Genomic DNA, 25,735 nt, shown 5'->3' with positions numbered 1-25,735 from the left:
TGGATGCATATTATAAGACTGTCCTACATAAATGAGGAAAAGTTGAGGTGCCTTTATTCTTTTGTTCCATTTTTTCTTTCTATGGGGAATTTGCCAATGCAATATCACTGTCTTCCTTTTAAACAAACAAATAAAAAGGCAATGGCTGTTGAAAATAGCAATTCCAGTCCTAATAACCACTGGGAAGCATTTCTTGCTCAATTTTATCCTACTTTTTCTACAGCAAGTTACAGTGGATCAGTATATTTGATTTGGGAGAAATGAAGTAACAGCTGCCCAAACTGAGTTTGAGCACTCCTGAATTTTGAGGTGTTCAAATCTGGAAAGCAGGTGCTGGGGGGAAGAAGGGGGCTGTGGCTCTGTGGGGGAGCACAGCAGCATGTATGCAGCAGTGTGTCTGGCGCTGCGCGGAGCCAGACACGCTGGTCTGAGTGGCATGGTAAAGGGACTGGGGGGTTGGATGGGGCGGAGGTTCGGGGGGGCAGTCAGGGGCAGGGAGAAGGGGGGGTTAGATGGGTCAGGAGTTTGGGGGGGGCAGTCAGGGGACAGGCAGCGGTTGGATAGGCATAGGAGTCCCGAGGGTTTGTCAGGGGACAGGTATGGGGTGGGGTCCTAGGGCAGAAGTTGGGGGGGGTCTCAGGAGGGGGCAGTTGGGGACAAGGAGAAGGGAGGCTTAGATGGGGTCCCAAGGGGCAGTTAGGGGCAGGGGTCCCATGAGGGGACAATCAGGGGACAAGGAGCAGCGGCACTTAGATAGGGAGTGGGGTCCTGAGAGGGGGTGATCAGGGAACAGGGGGGGTTGGATGGGTTGGGGTTTCTGTGGGGGGCAGTCAGAGGGAGTGGATGGTGACAGGGTGGGGCTACCCTCCCTCCCTGTGGAGTGTCCTATTTTTTGAATGTTAAAATATGGTATCCCTACTCACAGGGCAGCTCTCCATTCACAGCAGGCTGCAGCATGAGGTCTCAGCTACCACACTCCCTCCCTCTCTTTCCTATTGGTAGTGTTGCTCCAGGGCTGGCTCTATAGGCAGGGAGCTAACCAAGGAAGTACAGCTCCCAGGGCCCCCTGTTGGTTCTCAGCTCCCATGCTGGATCCCTGCCGCCCCTGCAAATGGGCTGCCCCAAGCACGTGCTTGCTTTGCTGGTGCCTACAGCCGCCCCTGTCTGTAGGTCCTACATAGTTATTTTTCTTTCATTACTTAGACAGCTATGGATGTAAAAATAAAGTTTTAAAAATCAAGAACACTTTTGAAACCACAACAATTGAAGTCCAATTCCTCCTCTGTGCAGTGAGGAGACTTATTCCTTTAAAAAATAAATACAGTGCAAAATGCAACTGAAGAATTTTAGTATTTTCTTTGGTCAGAATTCATAATACATTTGTTACACATCATGCTGGACAATTTAGACCCAAAATTTAAGTAGAAAGAGTGGGTTTAAAAAATAATTTGTATAAATGTTATTTTAAAAATTTAAGCAAAAACTGCTGGATTAAAATGAAGTTCAACACTGTAGTAGCATGCCGCAGAAAAATAACTAGAATAAAAGTAATGACTTTAGAAAATAAAAGTTACTCATTGTTGCAGTGCCCAAGAAAACTACATCTTTAACCTCTTTGTGGCTTCCTGGAGGGCACCCCATTTAAATCTCAGGCTTCTAACAGTCTGGTGACTCTCCCACCCAAAACAAAGGAATTAGCTGCAATTCCTCCTGCAATTCACTGCGATCACCTTAGCTACTCTGACTTTAGTTTAGCACCAGTTCTGTTCTGTCAGGGGCAGTGAGAGGGTTAACCAGTGACCAGCCAGCATTCATAAAGCAAAGTATTATTTATTCACAACGAAAGCACCAGAGAAAACATCTTAAGAACAATATACAAGTCTAGCTTGCATGTGAGTGTAACTTGCCAGGTGTCACCCAGCCATTTTCCTTAAGAAGACCTTGACAAGTTTGCAAGTACTTCAGGTCCTCTTGCTGGGCCTGTCCTTCTGATCAGTTTCATGTCAATCCTTGATTCGGGAGAGAGTGACCTCCCTCCATATAATATAGCAACCATTATGGCTGATGGCATTAAACTACAAAAAATGATGTTGAAGGAAGCTAATATGGATGTTATAATACCGACCTCCTTACCTTTTACAGTAATACAATCTAGAGAAGGGTAGGAACTCATGATGGACCCTTCGACTGCAGTGATGCCACCTGTAATTCCAGAGACACCACTAATCCAGGCCACCCACTCTGATGAGAAGTGACTTAAAGGAACTGAAATGGACATAACAGTTCACAGAGATCAGATTTTGAAGTAGAGAGGCAATGCTGAAGGAATTTGGAAATCTTTTCATACATACAGGAACTAGACTGAACAGGCTTAATAGGGACGTTTGAACTCTGATGCAAATGGTATCAGTTTTATAGTTATCAGTTTAGTTTTAAAGCATTTTACTGCTCTTTAACAGCAGTTAATACACACACTATTATGACACTCAAGAAATTACAACATACAGCTTTTTCTGAACAAATAGTTGGGGGAAGGGCAGTTACTGGATAAGGCAGCTGACTGACTCAAGATTAACCTAGAGGGAAAATTTCACAAACAGAACTAGGGTCCCGATTTTTGGGTCTTTTTCTTATATAGGATCCTATTACCCCCCATCCCCATCCTGATTTTTCACATTTGCTGTCTGGTCACCCTAAACAGAACTATCAAAATATAATATCATCCAAGCCTAATGGTGCCTTACTTAACAACTTGTGACTCAGGTCACAATTCAGATTCAGGTCATTACGCTGGACAAGAAGTGACCTGCTTGACTCCAAGCAGAGTGGAAGTTGCAACTAGCACAGAGACAGTCAGGCTACGGCACAGAGGAACTGGGTGTCTTGTGTCTAAGAATCAAATATTTTATTGTCTGAAGAAAGTCTGGTTGTTTACTGAGGAACAAAAGAGGATGTGGGCAAAAGGTCTAAGCAGAAATTTTAAAAAGCTAGATATTTACATAGTTGGTCTGATATTGTAAACAAAATATGAGCGGGGAATCTAATTATCCAAATTTGTACATTTAAATAAACACAGTGGGGTCTCATCTAAATGTGTGACAGTTACAGCTTTCTACAAATGTTTTTAAGATGAATAGGGACAACCCTGTGAACACTAACTATGACATCGATAAGACTACTTACATGCCTAAAATATCAAATTTACCAAAACCCACAAATTTACACACTTTTTTGGAAGTGCTTTTTAAAAATATATATAAACATACCACTTACTACAACAGATAAGAAATTTAAGTTTCATTTGAAAAATGAACTTTTCTACATAACATTCTACCTTACGATGGTCTTCAATGCAGCTGGCTTATTGCACATCTTGCAATATGCATATCCTGAAGTACCACTATAGATCAGTTACTGCCCTATCTGGTTTCAGAGTGGTAGCCATGTTAGTCTGTATCAGCAAAAAGTAGGAGGAGTACTTGTGGCACCTTAGAGACTAACAAATTTATTTGAGCATAAGCTTTCATGAGCTAAAACCCACTTCATCGGATGCATGCAGTGGAAAATACAATAGGAAGATATATATACACAGAAAACATGAAAAAATGGGTGTTGCCATACCAACTCTAACAAGACTAATCAATTAAGGTGGGCTATTATCAGCAGGAGAAAAAAAAACTGTAGTGATAAATCAGGATGGCCCATATCAAACAGTTGACAAGAAGGTGTGAGTAACAGTAGGGGAAAAATTAGCCTGGGGAAATAGTATCCAGTTTGCAAATTAATTCCAGTTCTGATTGTCTGGCTATGTAGACTCTCCCCTTAGGCCCTACGCTACCAGCACTCCTAGCTATCTTCGAGACACCACTGACTTCCTGAGGAAACTACAATCCATTGGTGATCTTCCAGAAAACACAATCCTGGCCACTATGGATGCAGAAGCCCTCTACACCAATATTCCACACAAAGATGGACTACTAGCCGTCAGGAACAGTAATCCCGATAATGTCACGGCAAACCTGGTGGCTGAACTTTGTGACTTTGTCCTCACCCACAACTATGTCACATTTGGGGACAATGTATATCTTCAAGTCAGCGGCACTGCTATGGGTACCCGCATGGCCCCACACTATGCCAACATTTTTATGGCTGACTTAGAAGAACATTTCCTCAGCTCTCGTCCCCTAATGCCCCATCTCTACTTGTGCTACACTGTGGACATCATCATCATCTGGACCCATGGAAAAGAAGCCCTTGAGGAATTCCACCAGGATTTCAACAATTTCCACCCCACCATCAACCTCAGCCTGGATCAGTCCACACAAGAGATCCACTTCCTGGACACTACAGTGCTAATAAGCGATAGTCCCATAAACACTACCCTATACCGGAAACCTACTGACCGCTATACTTGCCTACATGCCTCCAGCTTTCATCCAGAACACATCACATGATCCATTGTCTACAGCCAAGCTCTAAGATACAACTGCATTTGCTCCAATCCCTCAGACAAACACCTACACGACCTCTATCAAGCGTTCTTAAAATTACAATACTCACCTGTTGAAGTGAAGAAACAGATTATCACCCAGAAGTCACCTACTCCAGGACAGGCCCAACAAAGAAAGTAACAGAACGCCACTAGCTGTCACCTTCAGCCCCCAACTAAAACCTCTCCAGCGCATCATCAAGGATCTACAACCTACCCTAGAAAATGAACCCTCACTCTCACAGATCTTGGGAGACAGGCCAGTCCTCGCTTACAGACAGCCCCCCAACTTGAAGCAAATACTTGCCAGCAACCACACAGCACACAACAAAAACACTAATCCAGGAACCTATCCTTGCAACCAAGCCCGTTGCCAACTCTGTCCACATATCTATTCAAGGGACACCATCATAGGACCTAATCACATCAGCCACACGTTCAGAGGCTCATTCACCTGCACATCTACCAATGTGATATGTGCCAGCAATGCCCCTCTGCCATGTACATTGGCCAAACCGGACAGTCTCTACGCAAAAGAATAAATGAACACAAATCAGATGAATTATAACATTCAAAAACCAGTTGGAGAACACTTCAACCTCCCTGGTCACTCAATTAAAGACCTAAAAGTCGCAATTCTTCAACAAAAAATACTTCAAAAACAGACTCCAATGAGAACTGAAGAACTGGAATTAATTTGCAAACTGGACACCATTAAATTAGGCTTGAATAAAGACTGGGAGTGGATGGGTCATTACACAAAGTAAAAACTATTTCCCCATGCTAATTTTTCCCCTACTGTTACTCACACCTTCTTGTCAACTGTTTGAAATGGGCCATCTTGATTATCACTACAAAAAGTTTTTTTTCCTCCTGCTGATAATAGCCCACCTTAATTGATTAGTCTCGTTAGAGTTGGTATGGCAACACCCATTTTTTCATGTTCTGTGTGTGAGTGTATATATATCTATATCTTCCTACTGTATTTTCCACTGCATGCATCCGATGAAGTGGGTTTTAGCCCACTATCTGTACTGGGCTATCTCCCCTTGTAAGTATGCTCACACTTCTTATCAAACTGTCTGTACTGGGCTATCACTTCAAAAGTTTTTTTTCTCTTAATTAATTGGCCTCTCAGAGTTGGTAAGACATCTCCCACCTGTTTATGCTCTCTGTATGTGTGTATATATATCTCCTCAATATATGTTCCATTCTATATGCATCCGAAGAAGTGGGCTGTAGTCCACGAAAGCTTATGCTCTAATAAATTTGTTAGTCTCTAAGGTGCCACAAGTACTCCTGTTCTTCTTTTTGCGGATACAGACTAACACGGCTGCTACTCTGAAACCTGAATAAAGTCAGTTAAGGAATGTGACTTTCATCAGGCAAATGGTGTAAGGGGAGGGAGTTCTAAATAGTAGGAAAGAGAAGTTGAGGTATTGCTTTCAGGATGAATTATAACAGTTTTGGTAAGCAATGAATTCCAGTCTGACACACAGCTATATCAAGATGCATGAATTATTACATTAAGAGGTAGTATGAATGATCTTGATATATTACTGCTCTGCAACCTTCCAACTCAACTTGACCAGGCACCTGCCCCACATATACTTTAATCATGTGTATTGGGAGATTTTACAGTGATGTACAAGAGATACTGGAAGTGTGTACTAAGACAGGAGATTGCCTATACCTGTTTGGAGTGGGGATGAGACACAGATGATAAAACTGGTTTCAGCAGATGACACAGGTTGGGCCTCCTCACCTGTAAGCATTTTAGGGCTCAGTTCTGGTCTATATTTTTATAGCTACTAGTAAGTTCTGGATGTTATATGAAGTAAAGTAATAAAGACAGGATTTTAATGGAATTAAGAAAATTGTTCCCTGTAAGTGAGGAGGGTCTTGTCTACGTTATAGCAGCCACTTTTTTAGATCAGGAAAGCAAACTTTAATTCTGCCATATGGGAACTGACGATCTCTTAAAAATAGATCCTAGGCTTAATTCTAAGTACAAAATCTTTGTTACAATCTGCCTGGGTTAGTGTTTAGTACCTTTCATTGCTGTATATTTCTGTAACTTCACCAATAGCCATCTGCTTTTTTATTTTGCCAACATATTGGTCACTGAAGTTAAACAAAAAGTTTTAAACCAGACTACTGCTGCTTCCTCTCTCAATTTCTTAGTATTTAGTCTCTTGTGGTATCACCATTCCACTAGTTATCCCATCACAGACCTGCCACCTTGATTGGAAGCTAGTTTGTAATTTAAGACAGTGTGGGGAGGGAAGGAAATCTTATCTGCTGTACTTAGTGAAAAAAATGAGACTACATATATGCAGGGAACAGAAATGCTGAGTAAGATTCCATTGAGAAGTTAGATAGCCCAAAGTGTCCCAAAGTGGCTATCCAAAAGTCAGCAGACACATGAAAAACTGACTGCGCAGGGTCACAAGTCTGATGAAGTTAGAACTCAGGGTTTCTTAGCTCCCTGTCTAGTGTGCTACCACATTATCTTCTACAGGTCTTTTCCTCCAGCAGTGGGACCAGAACAGGAAGATACTTGCAACCAGATCCCACAGCAAACACTACAAATTGTAAGGCCACCCAGAAGCATATTTCCCAGCTTCACTCAAAAATAAAGGAAACCATAAAACTGATGCCTCACTGTGCAGCACAAAATCATTCTCCAGTTTGTGGGGAGAACTTAATGGGAAAAGGTTAACCACAATAAAGATATAAAGATGAGGCTAACAGTCTCTTCTAACAAAAATCCTAAGTATTTGCGCTGTTTGATGTGTTTAATATGACAAGGCCCATTATTGCTAGAGAATGAATTAATATTTAAAAGGTTGAAGATGGCCCTTCAAGGTCTTCAGTGTAAATAAAGAGTGAATGAGTTTATTTAGCTCTAATCTCACTATCTTTAGTGAGCAAAAGGAAAGATAGGGTCAAAGTGATAGCAAAAGCTTCTACTGCTGCAATGGAATTTTATTCTACCAGTGAACTCAGTTATTACTAACAGACAAAAACAGCTAGTCTGAAACAAGATTTGCAAATATTCTGCAATTAAGTATTCTGCTTCAAAATGCACTGCTGATTCTGAAAGTGACACTAGAGGCACAATGCAGGTAACTGTCATTCTTATGCTAATTATTACTCTGTGATGATGACTGATGACAGTCTGACAGCATAGTGTGCTGTTCTATTATAAGGGGTCTGTTAAAATGCATGATCTGCTGTCTGCAAAGACAGGGTATGTGTACGGGAGGAGGGGAGCACTTAAAAGGTAAATGCACAATATATGTATTCTCTTTTCATTTGGTTTAGCACCATTTGGCTAATTAGGAACAATTAGCTCACAAATTTGATGTATACCCATCTTGCTCTGAAGAACTGTCAATAGAAATGTCTGAAATATAAAGCCATTTGTTATTCATTTTGTTTTTGTAAATAAACCATCATAAATAACATCTGTCAGTTACCACTGCAATGTCAACCACTACACAACTGATCTGAAACTGTTCTTTATGCTACATACTAATGCACAGCTAAAACTCATTAGTCACTAGATTCTGATAGTTTTATGTGCCACAACAATAAATACATACTCTATTTTACTCACTGAATTTGCCTCAACTGACCACTATATCACTAGGCCAAGGAAGAATCTATTTGTCTCCATTTTCTTTCAGTGCCATTCTTGGTGGAGTGAGTGAGAATGCACATTGAAATGTAATTCAGACACTATGAAAGTATGTTCTATTTGACAAGTCAAAGATTCAAAAACATTTATTCACTTTCAACCAAGGAAGCCCTTCTCACAGCTGCCTTATGTTTGAGCCATTTAAATAATTCCCCTTTGCAGTCTTCTCATGTAGCATGTATTCCTTTTGTGCAGCTATCTGACAGCAGTTTCAATTGCATTTGGCTAGAGCCCAGTGGTTTGTACAGAGATGAACTGGACAAGATAGATCTGAGCTGTTTTTATAAAAACCAACAACAACAAAAAACTATGCTTTAAAGCCACAGAAATATAATGGCACCATGGTAAAGCAAATAAGTTGCGTCTGAAAATATTTCTCCCATCTCAAGAGGCAGTTTATTGAACGGAATGTGCTGGGGTCTATAGAGACCATCTTAACATGTTCAAATTCAGTATAGAGAACAAACACGTTTGAGCACCATTTTCAAACGCAGCTCATTTTTGAAGGGTTTACAGGATCTTCTACTTTACTGCCCCTCGGTAATCCTAATGTCGTCAGTAACTTTTTTTAAAAAAGAGTGGAAATATAAAGAAAAAAAGTGTCAACCTTGGCAAGTGAGCTCTCTGACCTACTTTGACAGTAGTCTCAGTTTTCAGCCATATTCTATACACCACTTGGGTGTGTGTTTTTTAAACCAATCTTTTCCCAATAAGAAAAGGAGAAAAGTTCAGCCATCCAAGACTTACAAACTGGGGCACACAGACCAATTTGCTTGTACTACCTTTTCTGGAATTTGTCAATCATTTGCCTAGAAATATTGATTAAAAAAATCCACCCAAATTCTCCTTTAAGTCAAGAGTTAAAAGAAAAGGATAGCTTATCGCTGAGGTAGAACATTTTAAATCACTGATAATAGTAAATTAAACTAATTTAAACAATATACATTGATTTTAGCACTAGCATTATGCAGGTAAAAAGCAACTCTTCATAAATATTGTTTTCAAATTAAACCACAACATTGGTTACTTTATATAAGGGTAACAATTAAATATTTTAATACGATGTATAAAGACAAAGCAAGATAAGATATTCACATTTGATATTTTAGGCATTTACCAAGAAAAGCTCAGTTCATAGTCACAACCCAGATTTCCCTGCAGTTCCTGCTTTTCACCCTATTTTCCAGCTGGATTAAAGGATGCACAGAACAAATTACATGCCTTGGGGGAGTAGGAGTGAAGCAAAACAAAGAATGTATGTGTCTATATTGTTTTTTTCATTATACTTCCCACCAGTGCAACTATATTGGTGATAGCAACAGTGAGAACTCTACTGTAGACAAGTAGATATCCGAGAGTTGATCGTATTCCTCTATTCTAAACTCTGGAGAATGTGACATCCATCTAGGTATTGTTTAGGTAATGTGTCAAAATACTTAGAGACCAATTACTTGGCAAAACCTGTCATTTACAGCAATATGCAAAAAGCACTGAATCAAATTAGGAATAGAATGAGGTTTCCCATTTAGAATAGTCAGGTTTTCAAAGAAACAAAGTTCATTTGTAACAGATAAGGGAAAGCCAGGTGTTTCAGTCCAGTATTTTGGAAGAAATTGTTCCATTACAAAATACCATTCTGTCCAGAAATACTCCAAACATTAAGAGAAGTGGTTGTCAATGATCACCTGTAATTTAAGGAGAACTACACAGCAGTTCACAAGCATTAAACTGTTTGTGAAACCAAGCAGTGAGGGATTTGGGTTTGGTGTGAATGGAGGTGGTTCCCTAAATGAACATCTAAAAAGTAGTCTGAAAAATGAAAGTTGGAAAGCCACTGAATTAAGATCATGGGAAACAACCCAGTTTCTTCTTCTTTCTTGTCACTTTCCTATTCTGGATCAGCAACTTTTATAGCCTTCTTCTAAAACACATATGCTCATATGCCAGATTGATCTCTCGGAGGTCGGCTCATGTCCAGTCCACATACCGAGTCTCTGGTCTCCTTCCATCCAGGATCATTTCAAGAGCCATCCTACTGATATAGCTTTCAGATCTCTATTGGATATGCCCAGAGCACAATAGCCTAGCCTCCCTCAGCTTGTCTTCAATTGAAGCAACCTGCATTAGGCATCTCACAACCTCATTTTATTTCCTATCTCAGAACATTTGACCATCTCAACGTCTTCATTTACACGATGGAGAGAATACTGGAAACAATCCAGTTTATTGTACAGATTTCCGTGAAGAAGGCCTAAATTCCACCAAGTTTGCAAGTGTTCAGATCTTAGCGGGTGTCTTATTTAGGTACATCTCAAATCATTAAACTAAATATAATTTCTCAATCAATTTGTTTAAGTAACTGAAGATATTTAATAAAGAGCAACTATAAGAACAGCCATACTGGGTCAGACCAAAGGTTCATCTAGCCCAGTATCCTGTCTTCTGACAGTGGCCAATGACAGGTGTCCCAGAGGGAAGAAACAGAACAGGTAATCATCAAGTGATCCACCACCTGGCACCCATTCCCAGCTTCTGGCAAACAAGAGGCTAGGGACACTATTCCTGCCCATCCCGGCTAATAGCCACTGATGGACCTATCCTCCAGGAATTTATCTAGCTCTTTTTTGAACCCTGTTATAGTCTTAGCCTTCACAACATCCCCTGCCAAGGAGTTCCACAGACTGTGCGTTGTGTGAAAAAATACTTCCTTTTGTCTGTTTTAAACCTGCTGCCTATTAATTTTGCCCCCCCACCCAGTTCTTGTATTATGAGGAGTAAACACTTCCTTATTTACTTTCTCCAAACCAGTCATGATTTTATAGACCTCTATCATATCCTACCCTTTAGTTGTCTCTTTTCCAAGCTGAAAAGTCCCAGTCTTATTATTCTCCTCATATCCAAAGCGTTCCATATCCCTAATCATTTTTGTTGTCCTTTTCTGAACCTTTTCCAATTCCAATATATCTTTTTTGAGATGGGGTGATCACATCTTCACACAGCATTCAAGATGTAGGCGTACCATAGATTCATATAGAGGCAATATGATATTTTCTATATTATATATCCCTTAATGATTCACAACATTGTTAGTTTTTTTGACTGCCGCTTCACAGTGAGTGGATGTTTTCAGAGAACTATCCACAATGACTCTAAGATCTCTTTCTTGAGTGGTAACAGCTAATTTAGCCCCATCATTTTATATGTATAGTTGGGATTATATTTTCCAATAGTCAGCTTAGTTATTGGATGCCTTGTTACCAAGGAAACAGAATGTATATTCCATGAGAGAATGTGTTGTTGACCACTGGTTTTTATTTTGCAAGTTCCCTGCTTGCAGGAGTCAGCCAGAAAGTGGAAAAAAACAAAAAAATTTAAGAACAGAAGTCACATCAGCAGGCTTCCAGATTGCTCAAGAGTTGGAAAAATACAGCGGTTGGCTCCTTCACATTTTTATGAAAACAGGGGAAAAAGTCAGACCTCCACTGAAGACCAAATTAGCTGCACAAAGCAAGAGACTGCCACTGACAGGACTGAGTGTGTAGCGCTCCTTTACAAGATATAAACATTAATACTTTCCATCTTCAGCCTATCAATTGATCCCTCTGGGACATCTATCCTACAGGGGTAAATCCACAGCATACTGCCTCTCCCCCACTCCAAGAAGGCAAAGCGCAACAAACCTGACCTGTAGGTACGAAGCATTTAACAAATTGGCAGCCAAGGATGGGGGAAAGCTCACTTGCTCCCATTTCTCAGGAATGCTGCCAATCCTCCTCCACTGATCAACCCTTGTGTTTCTGGAGAGCTGCAATCTCCTTCACCAGATTTTTTGCCCCTCCTTTTGGCACGACTGATTGTTTAATTTTCAGTTTATTCCACTCCTTTGTTTTCTTCCTCCTTGAAGAATAGAAATCAGCTGAAGGTGCTTGTTTTGGGAAATGGATCCTTAAAGATTTCTCCCTCCAGTTACATATCAGACAAAAGAGAAACAGCCCCATAGTACAGCTTTGGGATTAAAAAAATAAATAGATCACTAATTACTTAGTAAATTCACTGACACATCCCAGTCAACCTCAGATTCATAATCCTGATTGCCAGTAAAGTTAATCTAGCAAAGGGAAGGGAATGATCATAGGGGGCTGCATGATGCTTAGTGAGGCCATTTATCTAGTGGTTAGAGCAGAGGCCTAGATTATATTTCCAAATTAGGTTAATTAGACATATTTTAACTGCTCTGTACATGAGTTTCTTTCTCTGTGAACTGAAGATGACTTCTAATACATACCCAATCTTTGTAAAACAACACAAGATTCTCAGAATAAGTGTCTAAATTATGTTGTATTCCAAAGATAGTGTCAAGGGTATGCTCCCCAACCACTCAGAATCAGTAGTATGCTCTGCTCATGGAGTACAAGGCAATAGCACGTCCATAGACTAGGAACTGTCCAAAGAAGATCCTTTAACCTGGATAGGCCCCTTAAGCAGTTCATCAGCCTACTTTCTATATTAGTAAATGTGTTGAGTTTAATGCTAACAAGATAAAACCTTGGAAGTTTTGTATGCGCACACACATGGCTTTTCTTAGGTGCTCTACACCAGAACAGAGGATATATATCCAAAACATGGGGTGTAATGAGAAGTTATCAGGTTTAACTACATTATGCTGCAGTATTTGACAGCAGAAACAATAAGTATCTAGTATTTCAGACAATACAAATGGGACAATTTGTCTTTGTTCCTCATACCACACACTCCAACAGAACTCTCAGCAGACCCATAACAATAGCATTTATAGTCTATGAAAGCCTAATAAAAGTATTAGAAAATGTTTTCATACTACTGCAGGAGAGTGACTAAGATCCTCACTCATTCATCGTTTTACTAGTAGACTCAGGTACACAGTATCCATAGGAAGACTGGGGTTTTGCCATTGTAAGTTTTCTAAAATCCACTAATGCAACTAAAAGTAACTTACAGTTTCATTACTATAGAAACGCAGAGGTCCAGAAATAGTTTTTTAACTTTTATATCACAGCTGCTTTAAAAGTTATCAGCTTTCTGATACAGCAGTTTGGCCACGTTTGTTTTGTCTCAGTCAGTGGTAGAAGGGTCAATTGGTAAGGCCTTGGCTACACTTACCAGGTAGTTCGACGGCTGGAAATCGAAGTTCTGGGTTCGACTTATCGCGTCTAGTCTGGACGCGATAAGTCGAACCCGGAAGTGCTCGCCGTCGACTGCGGTACTCCAGCTCGGCGAGAGGAGTACCGCGGAGTCGACGGGGGAGCCTGCCTGCCGCGTGTGGACCAAGGTAAGTTCGAACTAAGGTACTTCGACTTCAGCTACGTTATTCACGTAGCTGAAGTTGCGTACCTTAGTTCGAATTGGGGGGGGTAGTGTAGACCAAGCCTAAGACTTGACCCTCACCATAAACCTGTATTTATCTAGGTTGCCAACACTGCTGAGTTTGCCAACATCTTAGAAGATAGTTTTTTCTCTTTGCTTTTTTATTTTAAAGGAAGAATATCCTGTCTTATTGTATTAATTCACTGATATAATAAAAATTACTTAAAAAATAATCAACTGTTGCTTTTACAAAAGTAGGTGTTCAGTTGGTTTTAACCCAGCATAACGAAGCGACAGCATGAAATCTGCCCTTGGCTGGAACTCAAACCTCTGCCTATCTACCACTAATAGGACAAGATTACAGATTCTAATAAGCACTCCAATAGACTGACTTTCACACTGGTTGTGTCTTCTTCAGTGAGAGCCCAAATGACTTTCCTCTTATTATCTCTATGTATACTGCCAGAATAGCAGCTGGCTTTAATTTGTCCTAAAGTTATGAGATGACCAATATGTTGCCAACCCATGACTTTATCATGTCTCAATATTTGTTGTTTCTTAAAGCCCCAGATCCTGGATTCAGATAATTAGGTGAGAATTGCAGTTTTCAATTTAGAAAAAAATGTCTAGCCCTCACGGTTGCAGAGAAGAGTTTGGAAATGTAATCCAACTGTTCACAAATGGCTCAAAAATCAAAAGGCAAATTAAAGCGCCCGAACATTATTATTGACTTAAAAACCACAAATTTAAGAAAACCTCATGGTGACTTTTGGGGGCCTGACTCATGATTTTTGAACACTTGGAATTGGCAATGTTAGATAAACTTAGAAGTGGCTATTCAAAATAACGACCGACCTGTAAGGAGTAATATGCCTGCAGCTCACCTTTAGTTAATTTTAAGATTCGCCTCCCACCCCCCAAATACTACTTTTTACATACAGTTGTGATGCCGATGAAAGGTTTTGTCTCAAAAAAGCAGTGCTCTGGTTATGGCAGGCTCTCTCTCCTTCCCTCCCCCGTCACCCCACGAAGCCCATCACAGTTAGTGTACTGTAATCATTTTCTCCTCCAGATTTTCCTTTTAACCTGAATATTTTGAAAATATCTTATAGATTTTCTGGAGTCCAATTCAATCAAAATAGGTCATCATCAAAACTATAAACTAATACAATTCATGCAAAGACAACAGTTTTCTTTTCTGATTATTTGTGTAGCAAACAAATCTTGTAATTATGCTAGATTTCCAGGTAGAAGTGATAATATTGCTACTCCATTTCCATAGTTACTCTTGTTAACTTCTGTACAACTACATAGCCAGACTTACTTGGAAGCTTGCTGTTATATCCATTACTTCTTTCACTGTGTACTTACATATGTCAACATTTTATTAATATTTGTTGACTACTCATGCACATTTAGAATTAATGTTTTTCTGCTCCCTGTTGGCATTTAGTAGCATCATTTGTACATGCCATCTCAAGAACAATGCCAAACATGCTCAGAACCACCATTCTGATTCTCTGTGCACAACATGCCTATTAGTTTCAGTTTTGGCTATGCTGCTCCTGTTACCGACAGACATCCCTCTTGAGTGCCTGGGAAAGGGCACGCACCAAAGTAGAAACTTACTATGAGAAGTGCTTTCAAGGGCATCAAAAACTGAAAAGAAAATATTTATCCCTTATTCTTTTCATCTATAATAATCAGAGGTTACTGTTACAAAATTGATTTTAATTGGACTCTGCACGATTGGATACTTTTGCTGAACTAAGGTAATAATTTGATCCAAAATGTTATTGACTGATAAGCCTCAGGGTCACGTTAGAACTACACTTATGCAAGCTAATAAGCTAAAAGATATTGGTGGATCCTCACTGAAGTAATGTTGATGCCTGTTAAGCAGTTTAAAATGTTATTAAAGGTAAACAACATGATTCATCAATGGACAATGAACCACTTAGCAAATAATTATGTATCAGAACATTATTATACCATCATTCACTCAGGTATTATTATATTGTCATTCACTCTAAACCATAGAATGGTCTGTCAAAACAATAACATCAATGCCTATAGAAGTGTTGACCAATCAATACAGTCAACCAATAAATAGTGGTACTTACAAAGATTCCAATAACTGTGGGTGGAGGAAACTAAAATGACTATTCAACACTGATTGCTATTCTTCTGGAGCGAGGGAAGTGTTTCTTTCTGTAAAGCCTCCTGAACATTAACTATTTGCTATCAACTACTTTACCGGGTGTGAAACTGTCAATGTCACTAAATCACCATATAAGGGTCATGACATGGCATTAAAGAGACCCTGTGACACACTGTGATCCAAGTCAACTTGCTTGAAAATATAAACATCCCTGAACTCCATGGCACAAAGAGAAAATAAAAGACTCAATCCCAGAGCAATACCAGCTAGGCTTGTGCTCAGACACCATCTAACTAGATAATTACAGTAACTCCTCATTTAAAATTGTCCCGGTTAACACTGTTTCATTATTACGTTGCTGATCTATTGGAGAACATACTTGTTTAAAGTCGTGCAATCATCATTGGTGAGTACAGCATTAAATTGTTTAAAATGATTTAAAACTTATACTGTATATGTATATCATGACTTTTGTCTGGTGAAAATTTTTCTCTGGAACCTAACCCCCACTATTTGCATTAATTCTTATGGGGAAATTGGATTTGCTTAACATCGTTATGCTTAAAGTAGCATTTTTCAGGAACATAACTACACCGTTAAGTGAGGAGTTACTGTATATGCCAACAGAGAATAAGTGTCATTCACTTAATGTTAATTCAATAATCTTAGTACTGCCAACCCTAAGCATTCAAAAATCATGAGTCAAGCCCAAAAAAGTCAGACTAGGTAAAATATGAGATTTAAAAAAAAATAATTTGAGGTCCTTTTTATTTGCCTTCTGGTGTTTGAGTCATTAAAGTTCGTTAAGAGTTCAGATTTCTCTGCAACCACAAGCTTCCTTAAATGATTTTTTTTTCCAAAGCAAAAATCCTCATGTGACCACCTGACTCCAGTAGCTGGAGCTTTATGAGCTACATAACACAGAACAAGACTTGTGATGAATCATGAATGTTGCCAGTCTGCATCCTCAACACTGCTGTGAGGTAGGAAAAGGGTCTCAGCCCCATTTATGGGCCGGGAAATGAGGCATGGCACAGTTTAAGTGACCTGCTCAAGGTCCCACAGGAAGACACTGGTGGAGCCAGAAATGAATCCAGGTCACCCAAGACCTTAACCACAAGATCATCCTTCTCGTATTGCAGGGGTTCTCAAACTGGGGGTCAAGACCCCTCAAGAAGTTACAAGGTTATTATGTGAGGGGGTCACAAGCTGTCAGCCTACACCCCAAACCCCACTTTGTATCCAGCATTTATAATAGTGTTAAAGATATATTTAAAAAGTGTTTTTTAGTTTATAAAGGGGAGGGGGGCGCCACACTCAGAGGCTTGGTGTGTGAAAGGGGTCACCAGTACAAAAGTTTGAGAATCACTGTCTTATTGGCAGGACATCCCCCAACGCCCCTCTGGGCCTGAAACCCTTCTGGGAGGCCACCAGGGACCCCTCCCATGGGTGAAGCTGCGGTGACTGGGGACCGCGTCTACAGGGCGCTGCGGACGGCACCCAGGCTCCTACCCCTCAACTCTGACTCTACAGGCTGCCCCGGACGGCGAGTTTTTAGATCCCTTCTAGTCTCACAGCCCGATAGCTCCAGGGTCTCCCCCACGCCCCCTGGAGCAGCGAGACGCTGCCATTCTCACACTCACCCAGCACGCAGAGCGAAACGGCGGCGCTCGTCGGACTGTTAAACGCTTCCGGGAAACGGCGACACCGTAACAACAGACACACCCATTGGCTTCATAGGCCCCGCCTTCTTCGCAGGCTATTGGAGCGTAAGCCTCTTTCTCCCGACCTCTCATTGGTTCGCTTCCGTGTCGCTCAAGTAGGGTTGCTGCGGCGTTCCAAATCTCGGCTTCTCTCTTCGATCTGCCCCTCCCCGCACCTAGTGTGGCTCTTCCGTTCTGTGCGCTCTCCTCCCCGCAGGAATCTCCGCTCCGCTTACCTCAGCTCTCTCCCCCCAGCGCCTCCCCCAACGGCTCTCCCCTTTCCCCGTAGCGGTTCCCGCCCTTGTGGGCCTTGGTGATGGACCCAGGACAGGGGTTACCTGGGGGTGGTGGCCCCTAGCCCAACAGCCCTGGTCAGGTGCCCTCTTGTTTGGGAGGGTGTGGGTTGCAAAGCACAGGCAGATGGAGCATGGCTGCTGGGAGTCACCTCACACACCTCTCTGTGCTGACTATTTTTGACTGCGGGGAAGTTTGTTCAGGTGTGATGTGCTCCAGGCCTAATTGTCCATTGCAGGATGCCCCTTCTATGCCCCTCAGCATGCAGATATGGCCCTTCAGGGCTCTACTTACCTGCCACACTCCCCTCAGTGGCATGTGGCCAGGGTGGCTGTGGTCCAGCTAGTCTCACTTGCCAGAAAGGTTCCTTGCATCCCCTAGCCACATTTGAGGAGCCCTGAACTTTGAGCTGGGTGCTGGGCAGGACCCCGGTTTATCCCAGAATGGGGAAATAAAGAGGGGGCTTTGTCCTCAGTTACTTGGTCAAACCCAGCATGGCCAGAACTGATAATCCCTTCATGATTCTACGTGGAGCTGCAGGTTTAAACAAGGATGGGGTCAACTCAGCCGTTCACCTGCCCACACTGAAATAGTGACTCAAGGAATTTACCATGTGGGGCTTTCAAGCAAGATCTTAAACACTTAGGTTCTGCCTGCTTTTCTGGGCAGATAATGGCAGTAACATGGCTTCAGTGGAACCTCAGTTGTAAATTCAAACTGCCTCCTGGCGGAGCCTCCAGGAGAAGGTAGTAGTAGAAACACTGACTGCTCTCTCTGAGGGCTAATACCTATCCCGTGAGGATAAATCAAGCCCAGTATATAGAAGGTATGAAACCCGTTCTTTAATATGAAGCACTATGAAAGGAAAAGAACTTCCAAAATAGCAAGAGCTATTCATGCTATTAGATCTAAACCAGGATGTTAGGCTGATATCCACAATAAAACTTCAATATGCATAAATGTAGAGAAAAATAGATTTCAGTTTTGAGTTTCCAAGATGTTATTAAACACAGCTTTCCAATTTTAACATAAGGCAAGTTACACAAGTCTATCAATCTGCATGACTCTGCAGCTGATTAGTTAATTGTACAGTTTTTGAAGTCAAGGAGAGGTGAGAGCACACAATGCCTGACAGCAGTTACACAGTAACGTGCAGCATTAAGGCCAAAGATTGTTTAGAAAAATCTATTGCATTCCACTGGGTTTTATTTAACACATTCATAGGCGATCTAGCAGATCATTTTGACATTAAGCAGAAGAAATCTCTATTGGGAAGTAATGTCTTAGAAAATGCTTTAGAACGGTTGATTAGAGTACAGTAAAACATGTCATAAGCTATCACTCAAGAGACCAACCATATTGGTTGTTTACCAGAGGTGGATCTATAATAAAGGACAAATAAAATATGCTGAGATACTTTAAGGTGGTCTTTTAAGACAGGAGGTTTCTTAATAAGGATGGTACTTTGAATAGGTTTGAATGTAATTTGAATGAACTGTGTTCCATGGAAACTTGATATGTTGTCTTTGTGATAGTTTGGTCATGTTTTTCTATTTTAGCATTTTGGTGTGGTATCCCTTCCCATAATAAGACTATGTTTTTGTAAGATGCTAATAAGGTCTTTTAGTTAAGGAATCTAGGGCAGCAGTTCTTTCTTGCTGAACGTATTTAACCAAATTAGAAATGCTTCTTTGCTTGATACCTATTAAAAATCCTCTGATGTTAAGGCTCTGCATGTCTTCAGTGGAAGTTGCATCCCTGGAAAAGAGGAAGAGGCAAATTCTCTATGGTTTGAGAATGTAGATAACTGTGTTGGCTTTCACTGATAAGCCACATATTTGCCTGTTTTCTACATGTTTGAGAAATTTGATTAGTTTTACTGTGGCATTTGAAGACTTTGTTTAAGGAGATTTCCCAAAAGCAGACCATTAAGGGGTAGCTAGATTTTAGGGTGACCAGACAGCAAATGTGAAAAATCAGGATGGGGGTGGGGGAAAATGGGAGCATATACAAGAAAAAGACCCCAAAATCAGGACTGTCTCTATAAAATCAGGACATCTGGTCAACCTACTAGATTTAGTGGGGCTATTGCCCATTTAATCCCCTGCTTCTACTTCCTGTGCCTATAGTATTTTCTTTTCTCCCTCAAAAGCCCTAGTTGCTATTATGTCCTTTGTTAACCTCCATCTTTTGAGGAACTGCATGTAGCTTCTATTACTAACCAAATTACAATAGTCCATTCTCAAGTGGATACTGATCACGTGTTTGCTTTGAGTGCATTCAGTGAAAGAAGTGTAGAGATTCTGAGGAAGGGGTCCATAGGCCACTGGTGGTCTGTGAAGCACTTGCTGGTTGTCTACAGAACTGAATGGTCACATGGTACTGGCTCTTTCTGATTATTTCTAGATCTTTCATTACATTAAAAGAGCTAAAAGAATACATTATACTTTCCTAATTTTACAGTAACTGCCTATATGGAAAATTATAGCCACAACAGGGTTACATAATTGTGAATGTGAGGGAAAATGTTTCACACAACTGTGATTTAGAGAAGACATGGCCTATAGGCTGTTGTGAGGCTTCTGCTGAATATGTCACTTGACACTGATGGTTTGGTTAGCTAGATCCTACAAGCACTATGTTCATAAGTCCTACTGAAGCCAAGGGAAATTCCAGGCAGAGGGCTCTTACAGAATCAGGCCTATTATTTACTACAGAGTTTACCCATCCGCAAAGTTATAATTACACTGTTGTATCTCACAAGGGTTTTGTCAAGAAGACTGAGATTTTCAGAGGTGATTAGTGATTTTGGGTACCTCCATTTTGGGTTGCTCAGTTTGACAACAGGAAAAAAGGGCCTAATTTTCAGGGGGTATCAGACTGAGGAAAAGCCTGAAGATGTGATAAGTGAAATTTAAAGGCTTAACAAAAAAGGGCAAACAATCATAAATTTGTTTAAAAATCATGAATTTTTAAAAGACTGATTTTTGGCCCCTCTAAATATTTGAATGCTTGGACTTGGTGATGCTGAGTTTATGTATTATGCTGGTGCCATAAATCCTTGCACAACCCAATCCTATATCTTGGCACTCAAGTCTTTCACTGAAATCAATGCAGATGTGGGATATCTGAATGCAAGATCAGGCTCCTGTTTGTTTGGCTGCTTGGACTTCGGGGCTAAAAGTTCTTGCTGTCTGGATGTCATGTTTCCTTTTCAGTTTGTTACATGTGCTTTAGAATCTGCAAAGTGCAAATCTATGGTGTTTCAGAAGGATTTTTAATGTCATGTTCTGTTTTGATCACCATCGTATTTCAAGTGATTAAACAAATTAAAAGTATTAAATCATAATGTATTCCTAAACGGAATGGGACCAGTGAACTTCTCTCTCACTCCTACGGGAGGTTAATTCCACTTTGACGGACACTCATGCTGTCCAATGCCAAACTGCGCTAGCAGCCAGTGACCAGACTAGAGGAACTTCACCAATGAGATAGTCGTTGCTGGGTTTAACAAAACAAAGATGCCCAATGGGAAAAATCATGGCTAGCGAGGACTGCGTCGTTTTGTTTGCTGACTGCAGACGGACAGCTGAGAACTAGGGGGCAAGAAGCAGCAGTGGCAGGACCATTTTCTGGATTTGGAGCACAATTCAGCTGTTTTCCACCCCTATCTCCTCTGCTCCCAGCACAGACACAGTAACCAGCCTTGCTGTCCTTAAAGGAGGGAGGGGAAACCTGAATTCCTGTTTCCATCACTCAGTATTTTTACCCCCCACCAAAGTTTTACTGATAAGAAAGGATTAACGCCCCCACCCTGTAATAGAGTTGGAAGGATGAATAACAGTACACGCTAACTTACAAGATCCAACTGCGTCTCTGGTGGGCATCTTATCGAAGGTCTTTTTAAAAGGGCGTGGGGAAATTAGGCGTTATACAAACTTTACAGTTGACTGTTTAAATGTAAGCCCTAAGGGTGTGTGTGTGCACAAAACCCTTTAAAAATACATTATTCCTCAACCTCTTTTTTTGGGGGGGGGGGGTAGACTTTTGGGGAGGACTATAAGGAAGGTTGTTTCTCCGTGAGAGATGAAGAGCGCCAGACCCTGGATGTGGGAGTGGAAGACCCTATAGAAAGATAATGGCAGCAAGTTTATTTGTCTTTTAAAAAGAAGGAATCTTAACTGTGTTTTTTAAAAAGAAAAGCAGCAAAAAAGGTAAATGCAAAAAAGGGTTAAACACTCCTTCTCTTTCCTCCCTTTCTTTCGATAAAGAGGTTTTCTTGAATACCCTTTGTAAATGAAGAGGGAGGAATTTAGAGGTGGGAGGGAGGAAATTCAGCCCGAGTCGGATGCATCTAGTACGTTGGCTTGGTGGGTAAGAAGGGAATTGAATCTGAATCCGACGTACCCATTGTGATCTCTGGAGAGGAATTTATGAGTTGGGGGATGGAAGGAAATGCAATTTAGATCGAATGCACCTACAGCGTTTTCTCTGGGGTCGGGGAATGAGTGAGTAGCAGGCAGTGGTGATCTTAGAGATATTTTCTGTTTCTGGAAAATGAAAAGGGAGAGAGGAAGAGGTTTGGTTGATCTACTGCCGATCAGTTGCTGAGTATTTTATTTAAGAAGGTTTGTTTGTTTGTTTTTTGGTACACCCTCTTCCTTGTGATCCTGTGAAGCCAGAAGAGGCAAGGAAGATAAGCTGAGGACAGAAATAGAAGAAGAGATGGTGAGCAGATCATTGGGCTTGGGGGAGTGAATGGACTGTATCACAGTCTTGTATCACAGATCTTGTAGGGTGAACTGAATTTAGGATGACTTTGCATCAGGGTTGCAGACTAGCTTTGTTTGCTTAAGGTTGCAGTTCAGGCTTGAAATAATACATATTTGTTTGTTCTGTGATATACAGCGAGGAGCTGATCTATGTGAATGGCTAAAATTACAAATAGCCACCACACACACATGTAAACGGTAAATAAACCAATACTGTGTTAATTCTGCAATATGATAGGCAGCTCTTGTCACAGAGGGAAGTCATTGCTCAGGTTATTTGTGGCGTGCATAGGAGACGAGCCTCTTGCTTTGTAGCAAAGAGCAAGCAAAACTAACCTTTTTATTTTAAATTGTGAAATGATTAAATCCTCTTACAATCTTACCAGCCAAAGGAATTATTTTTACTTTGCATTTTTCTCTGCTGTATTACTTTCCATAGTTATAAGCTAATGTTTCCAAAACTTGAGCAACTCTTTAAAATGTTCAGATCAAGCATATAAAAGGCAGAGACCATCTCTTTTCCTATATTGTATTGTATTAGATGGATTCTTCTAAAACATTTATTTCTCAGTTTTTATAATGTACTTTTGTGCCTAATTATGGTGAACTCCAGTTTTTGTTCTTAACATGTTAAAAAAAATACTAAGCTGAATTTTGCACAAGTCATGTCACTTCATGTTCCAATGTTATTTATTTTTTTCAAACATTGACTGCATGACCTCTACAAATTGGTGGATACATATTTTTTTCCTTAATGTAGTGAGGATTTTTTATGGTAAAATTCCTGATCCCAAGTGACAGAATATTGACATTGGCTGATTGTATCTTCCTCTGGATGCAATGCTGCAGTCTGCACCTATTTCAGCTTCTATTGATTTAAAGAGATATCTTACTTACAAAACTGCAGAAATTCTATATTGTGGAGGAATGGAACCTGACATTTTACTGTCTCTAAAAAATGTTAGAAGAAACTGGAATAAGGAAAAAATGCAGTTTCATATGGAGTCTGCTTTGGAGCAAATTAGGATTTGTTATATTAAACTAGCACTGCATATGTATGATGTCTGAAGAAATTGGAAGGCAGGATAATTCATAGTTTCTACAGGAAAACAACTTGTGATCTACATTATGATCCCAATAATGCAAGATATTTAGATGGATGGTTGTTAAATTTATTTTAAGCAACATCTCTGTAAATGGTTGTCTGAAATATTTAAATTATATGCCCCATTAGGCAAATGGGTTTCTTTCCTCTGCCAGGCTAGGGGAATGTATTTGGTGGGCAAGGTTGAGAGGATCAGTACAGTTTGACTGTATAGTTATATCCCCATGTTTTGTCTAATGATGCTTAGGCTTTGTTTTATTTGACATTGGTTGTTATCCCTACAAAGTTGCCTTTGCTGATTTGATATTATTATTACATGGTTCCTCTCAACATAAATAACTAAAGCAGTGGATTTAACCATAGATTTGACCTGATATTTAGAGGTAACTGATGAAAAATTGTTTCCCGTTGCTTGTGGTTTTCATCTGTTCATTCAAAATTGCTGCAGTGGAATTTTGTTTCAGTAATTCTTTATTATTGAAAGGACCAATAAGTTAGCAAAATGCAGAATTATTGACAGGATATAGAGTTTGTCAGTAGTGCACTGGGAGAGAGTAGAATGCTTCATTTTAGTTGTACTTTATATTTTGTACAAGCTATAATGAAGATTGACGTTTTATCCTAGAAGTTCATATATATGCATATTACAGTTATATAAATGAAAGCATCTACATCTTATTTTATGTAATGCAATAAACACTATTTCTGCATTGTTTCTGGTAGATTTAAATTTGCATGTTAAACTGTATACTATCAGAAAACCTGTCAGAACTGTTGTAGTACCAGATTTATAATTTGCTGCTCTTAATATTTTATTATGTGGGTATAAATCATTGACGCAAATGCTGTAAACAAATGCCTTTATAGCTAAGAGTGAGACTACATTTAGCTTATCCCTTTCCAATTTAAGGGAAGTATGACAGCATGTTATACAGTGGATTGTTTTAGTAATAACTATCAGTGTAATCTCCAAAGCAGAAGTTCCAATCAAATATTGCACTCCTGCCCCTCTCATCTACATAGGAGATCAAGGGCCAAATTCTGTTATATTAGTATAGATTGGATTCAGTGATCACTCTGGGTTTACACCAGTCTCATTTAAAGTAGAATCTAGCTCCTAGTCTTTATTCTAAATTGACATCTCCATGCAGTTCAGAAGAGTCAGTGATCAAAGAATTTTATCTTCTTTGATAAACAAAACACTTAGGACACATGCAACTAGACAAATATTGTATTTTCTCCCAAAAATAGATAGAAATATGCTATTGCTATAACATTAAAAACAAGAAAAAAGATATCTTGAGGTATTCTCCTATTAAATGCCAGACTAGGTATGGTTTACATATGTCATGTAATCGATAAGTAAGGCTAAGATTTTGGCATGGGTAATTTTAGTCAAAGTAAGGGACAGGACATGGGCAATAAACAATAACTCATGGAAGCCAGAGCCCCACCGCTTGGGGCTGACAGCTGGAGCCCCGTCTCCCAGGACTTAAGTCGCGGAGGTCATGTAAAATCACGGACTCTGTGACCTCCGTGACCAACTCATAGCCTTATCAATAAGCACAACCATGTATCTCAGCTATCTTTGGAAAGCAGTAGAACTTGACCTGCTTATTAAAAATAGGTCTTTCCCTATCCATTTTAAAGAAGCCAAAATAAGTCTGAAAAACAGTGGCACATGCATTTCATTTTCTATTAGCCCTTTCCACTTCCTCAACAACCAAAACCAGACAAGCCACAAACCCCTTCAGGGTTTTGGGGTTCTAACTTCTGTGATCTAGCTCAGGGATGAATCTGTGTGATATTCATAAGACTGGGATATTTAAATGAATCATATTCCTTTTGTTATCTATTTCTCTGCAATGTTTTAGGAGCAGGCAGCAAAATGTAGTAAGCTCCAATTTTTTGAAAGGCTGGCAGACAGCCATTTGGCAATCAGATTTTCACAAAGTGGCCTTTTGGTGTGCACAAATAGCTTATAATTTAATGTTAAATGAACAGCATCTATTACCCTTCATTGCTTTATAGACCTAGTTAGGACATGAGACAAAGTGTCTTTCATAAAGTCTTGGTTACATTCATTAACTGCCATTATTTCACCGAAGTTTTCTACTTTGACCCACAAATATGCCTGGAAATGGTGGAGAGGAGAATGTGGAACC

At 40.2% G+C, this 25,735-nt stretch overlaps 2 protein-coding genes across 8 annotated transcripts in view; one reads left to right on the top strand and one right to left on the bottom strand.

The window, feature by feature from the left end:
* Window positions 1-17,417, bottom strand: part of TANGO2 (transport and golgi organization 2 homolog) — an 80,264-nt gene extending 62,847 nt beyond the window's left edge. For 2 of the 4 annotated variants that reach the window (XM_054006342.1, XM_054006339.1), the window contains exons 1-2: window positions 17,340-17,371; window positions 11,878-12,089 (exon numbers count right to left, since the gene is read on the bottom strand). Coding sequence is in view for 1 of the 4 variants with exons in the window: in XM_054006339.1 (XP_053862314.1) it covers window positions 11,878-11,894 (17 nt within the window). In the remaining 3 variants the exon portion in view is untranslated. Of the gene's footprint in view, window positions 1-11,877; window positions 12,090-17,339 lie in introns of all 4 variants that reach the window. The other 2 variants (XM_054006340.1, XM_054006343.1) reach the window with 2 other exon arrangements.
* Window positions 17,418-22,203: 4,786 nt separating this feature from the next.
* The window catches only part of ARVCF (ARVCF delta catenin family member), a 426,585-nt gene continuing 423,053 nt past the window's right edge, over window positions 22,204-25,735 (top strand). For 2 of the 4 annotated variants that reach the window (XM_054006116.1, XM_054006117.1), the window contains exon 1: window positions 22,204-22,421. The gene's annotated coding sequence lies outside the window, so the exon portion shown is untranslated. The remainder of the gene's footprint in view (window positions 22,422-25,735) is intronic. The other 2 variants (XM_054006118.1, XM_054006119.1) reach the window with 1 other exon arrangement.

This window comes from Malaclemys terrapin, chromosome 16 (genome assembly GCF_027887155.1).
Source record: "Malaclemys terrapin pileata isolate rMalTer1 chromosome 16, rMalTer1.hap1, whole genome shotgun sequence".
Lineage (NCBI taxonomy): Eukaryota > Metazoa > Chordata > Testudines > Emydidae > Malaclemys > Malaclemys terrapin.
Note: the sequence above shows the minus strand (reverse complement) of the source record. Positions and strands in the feature narration are given on the sequence as shown.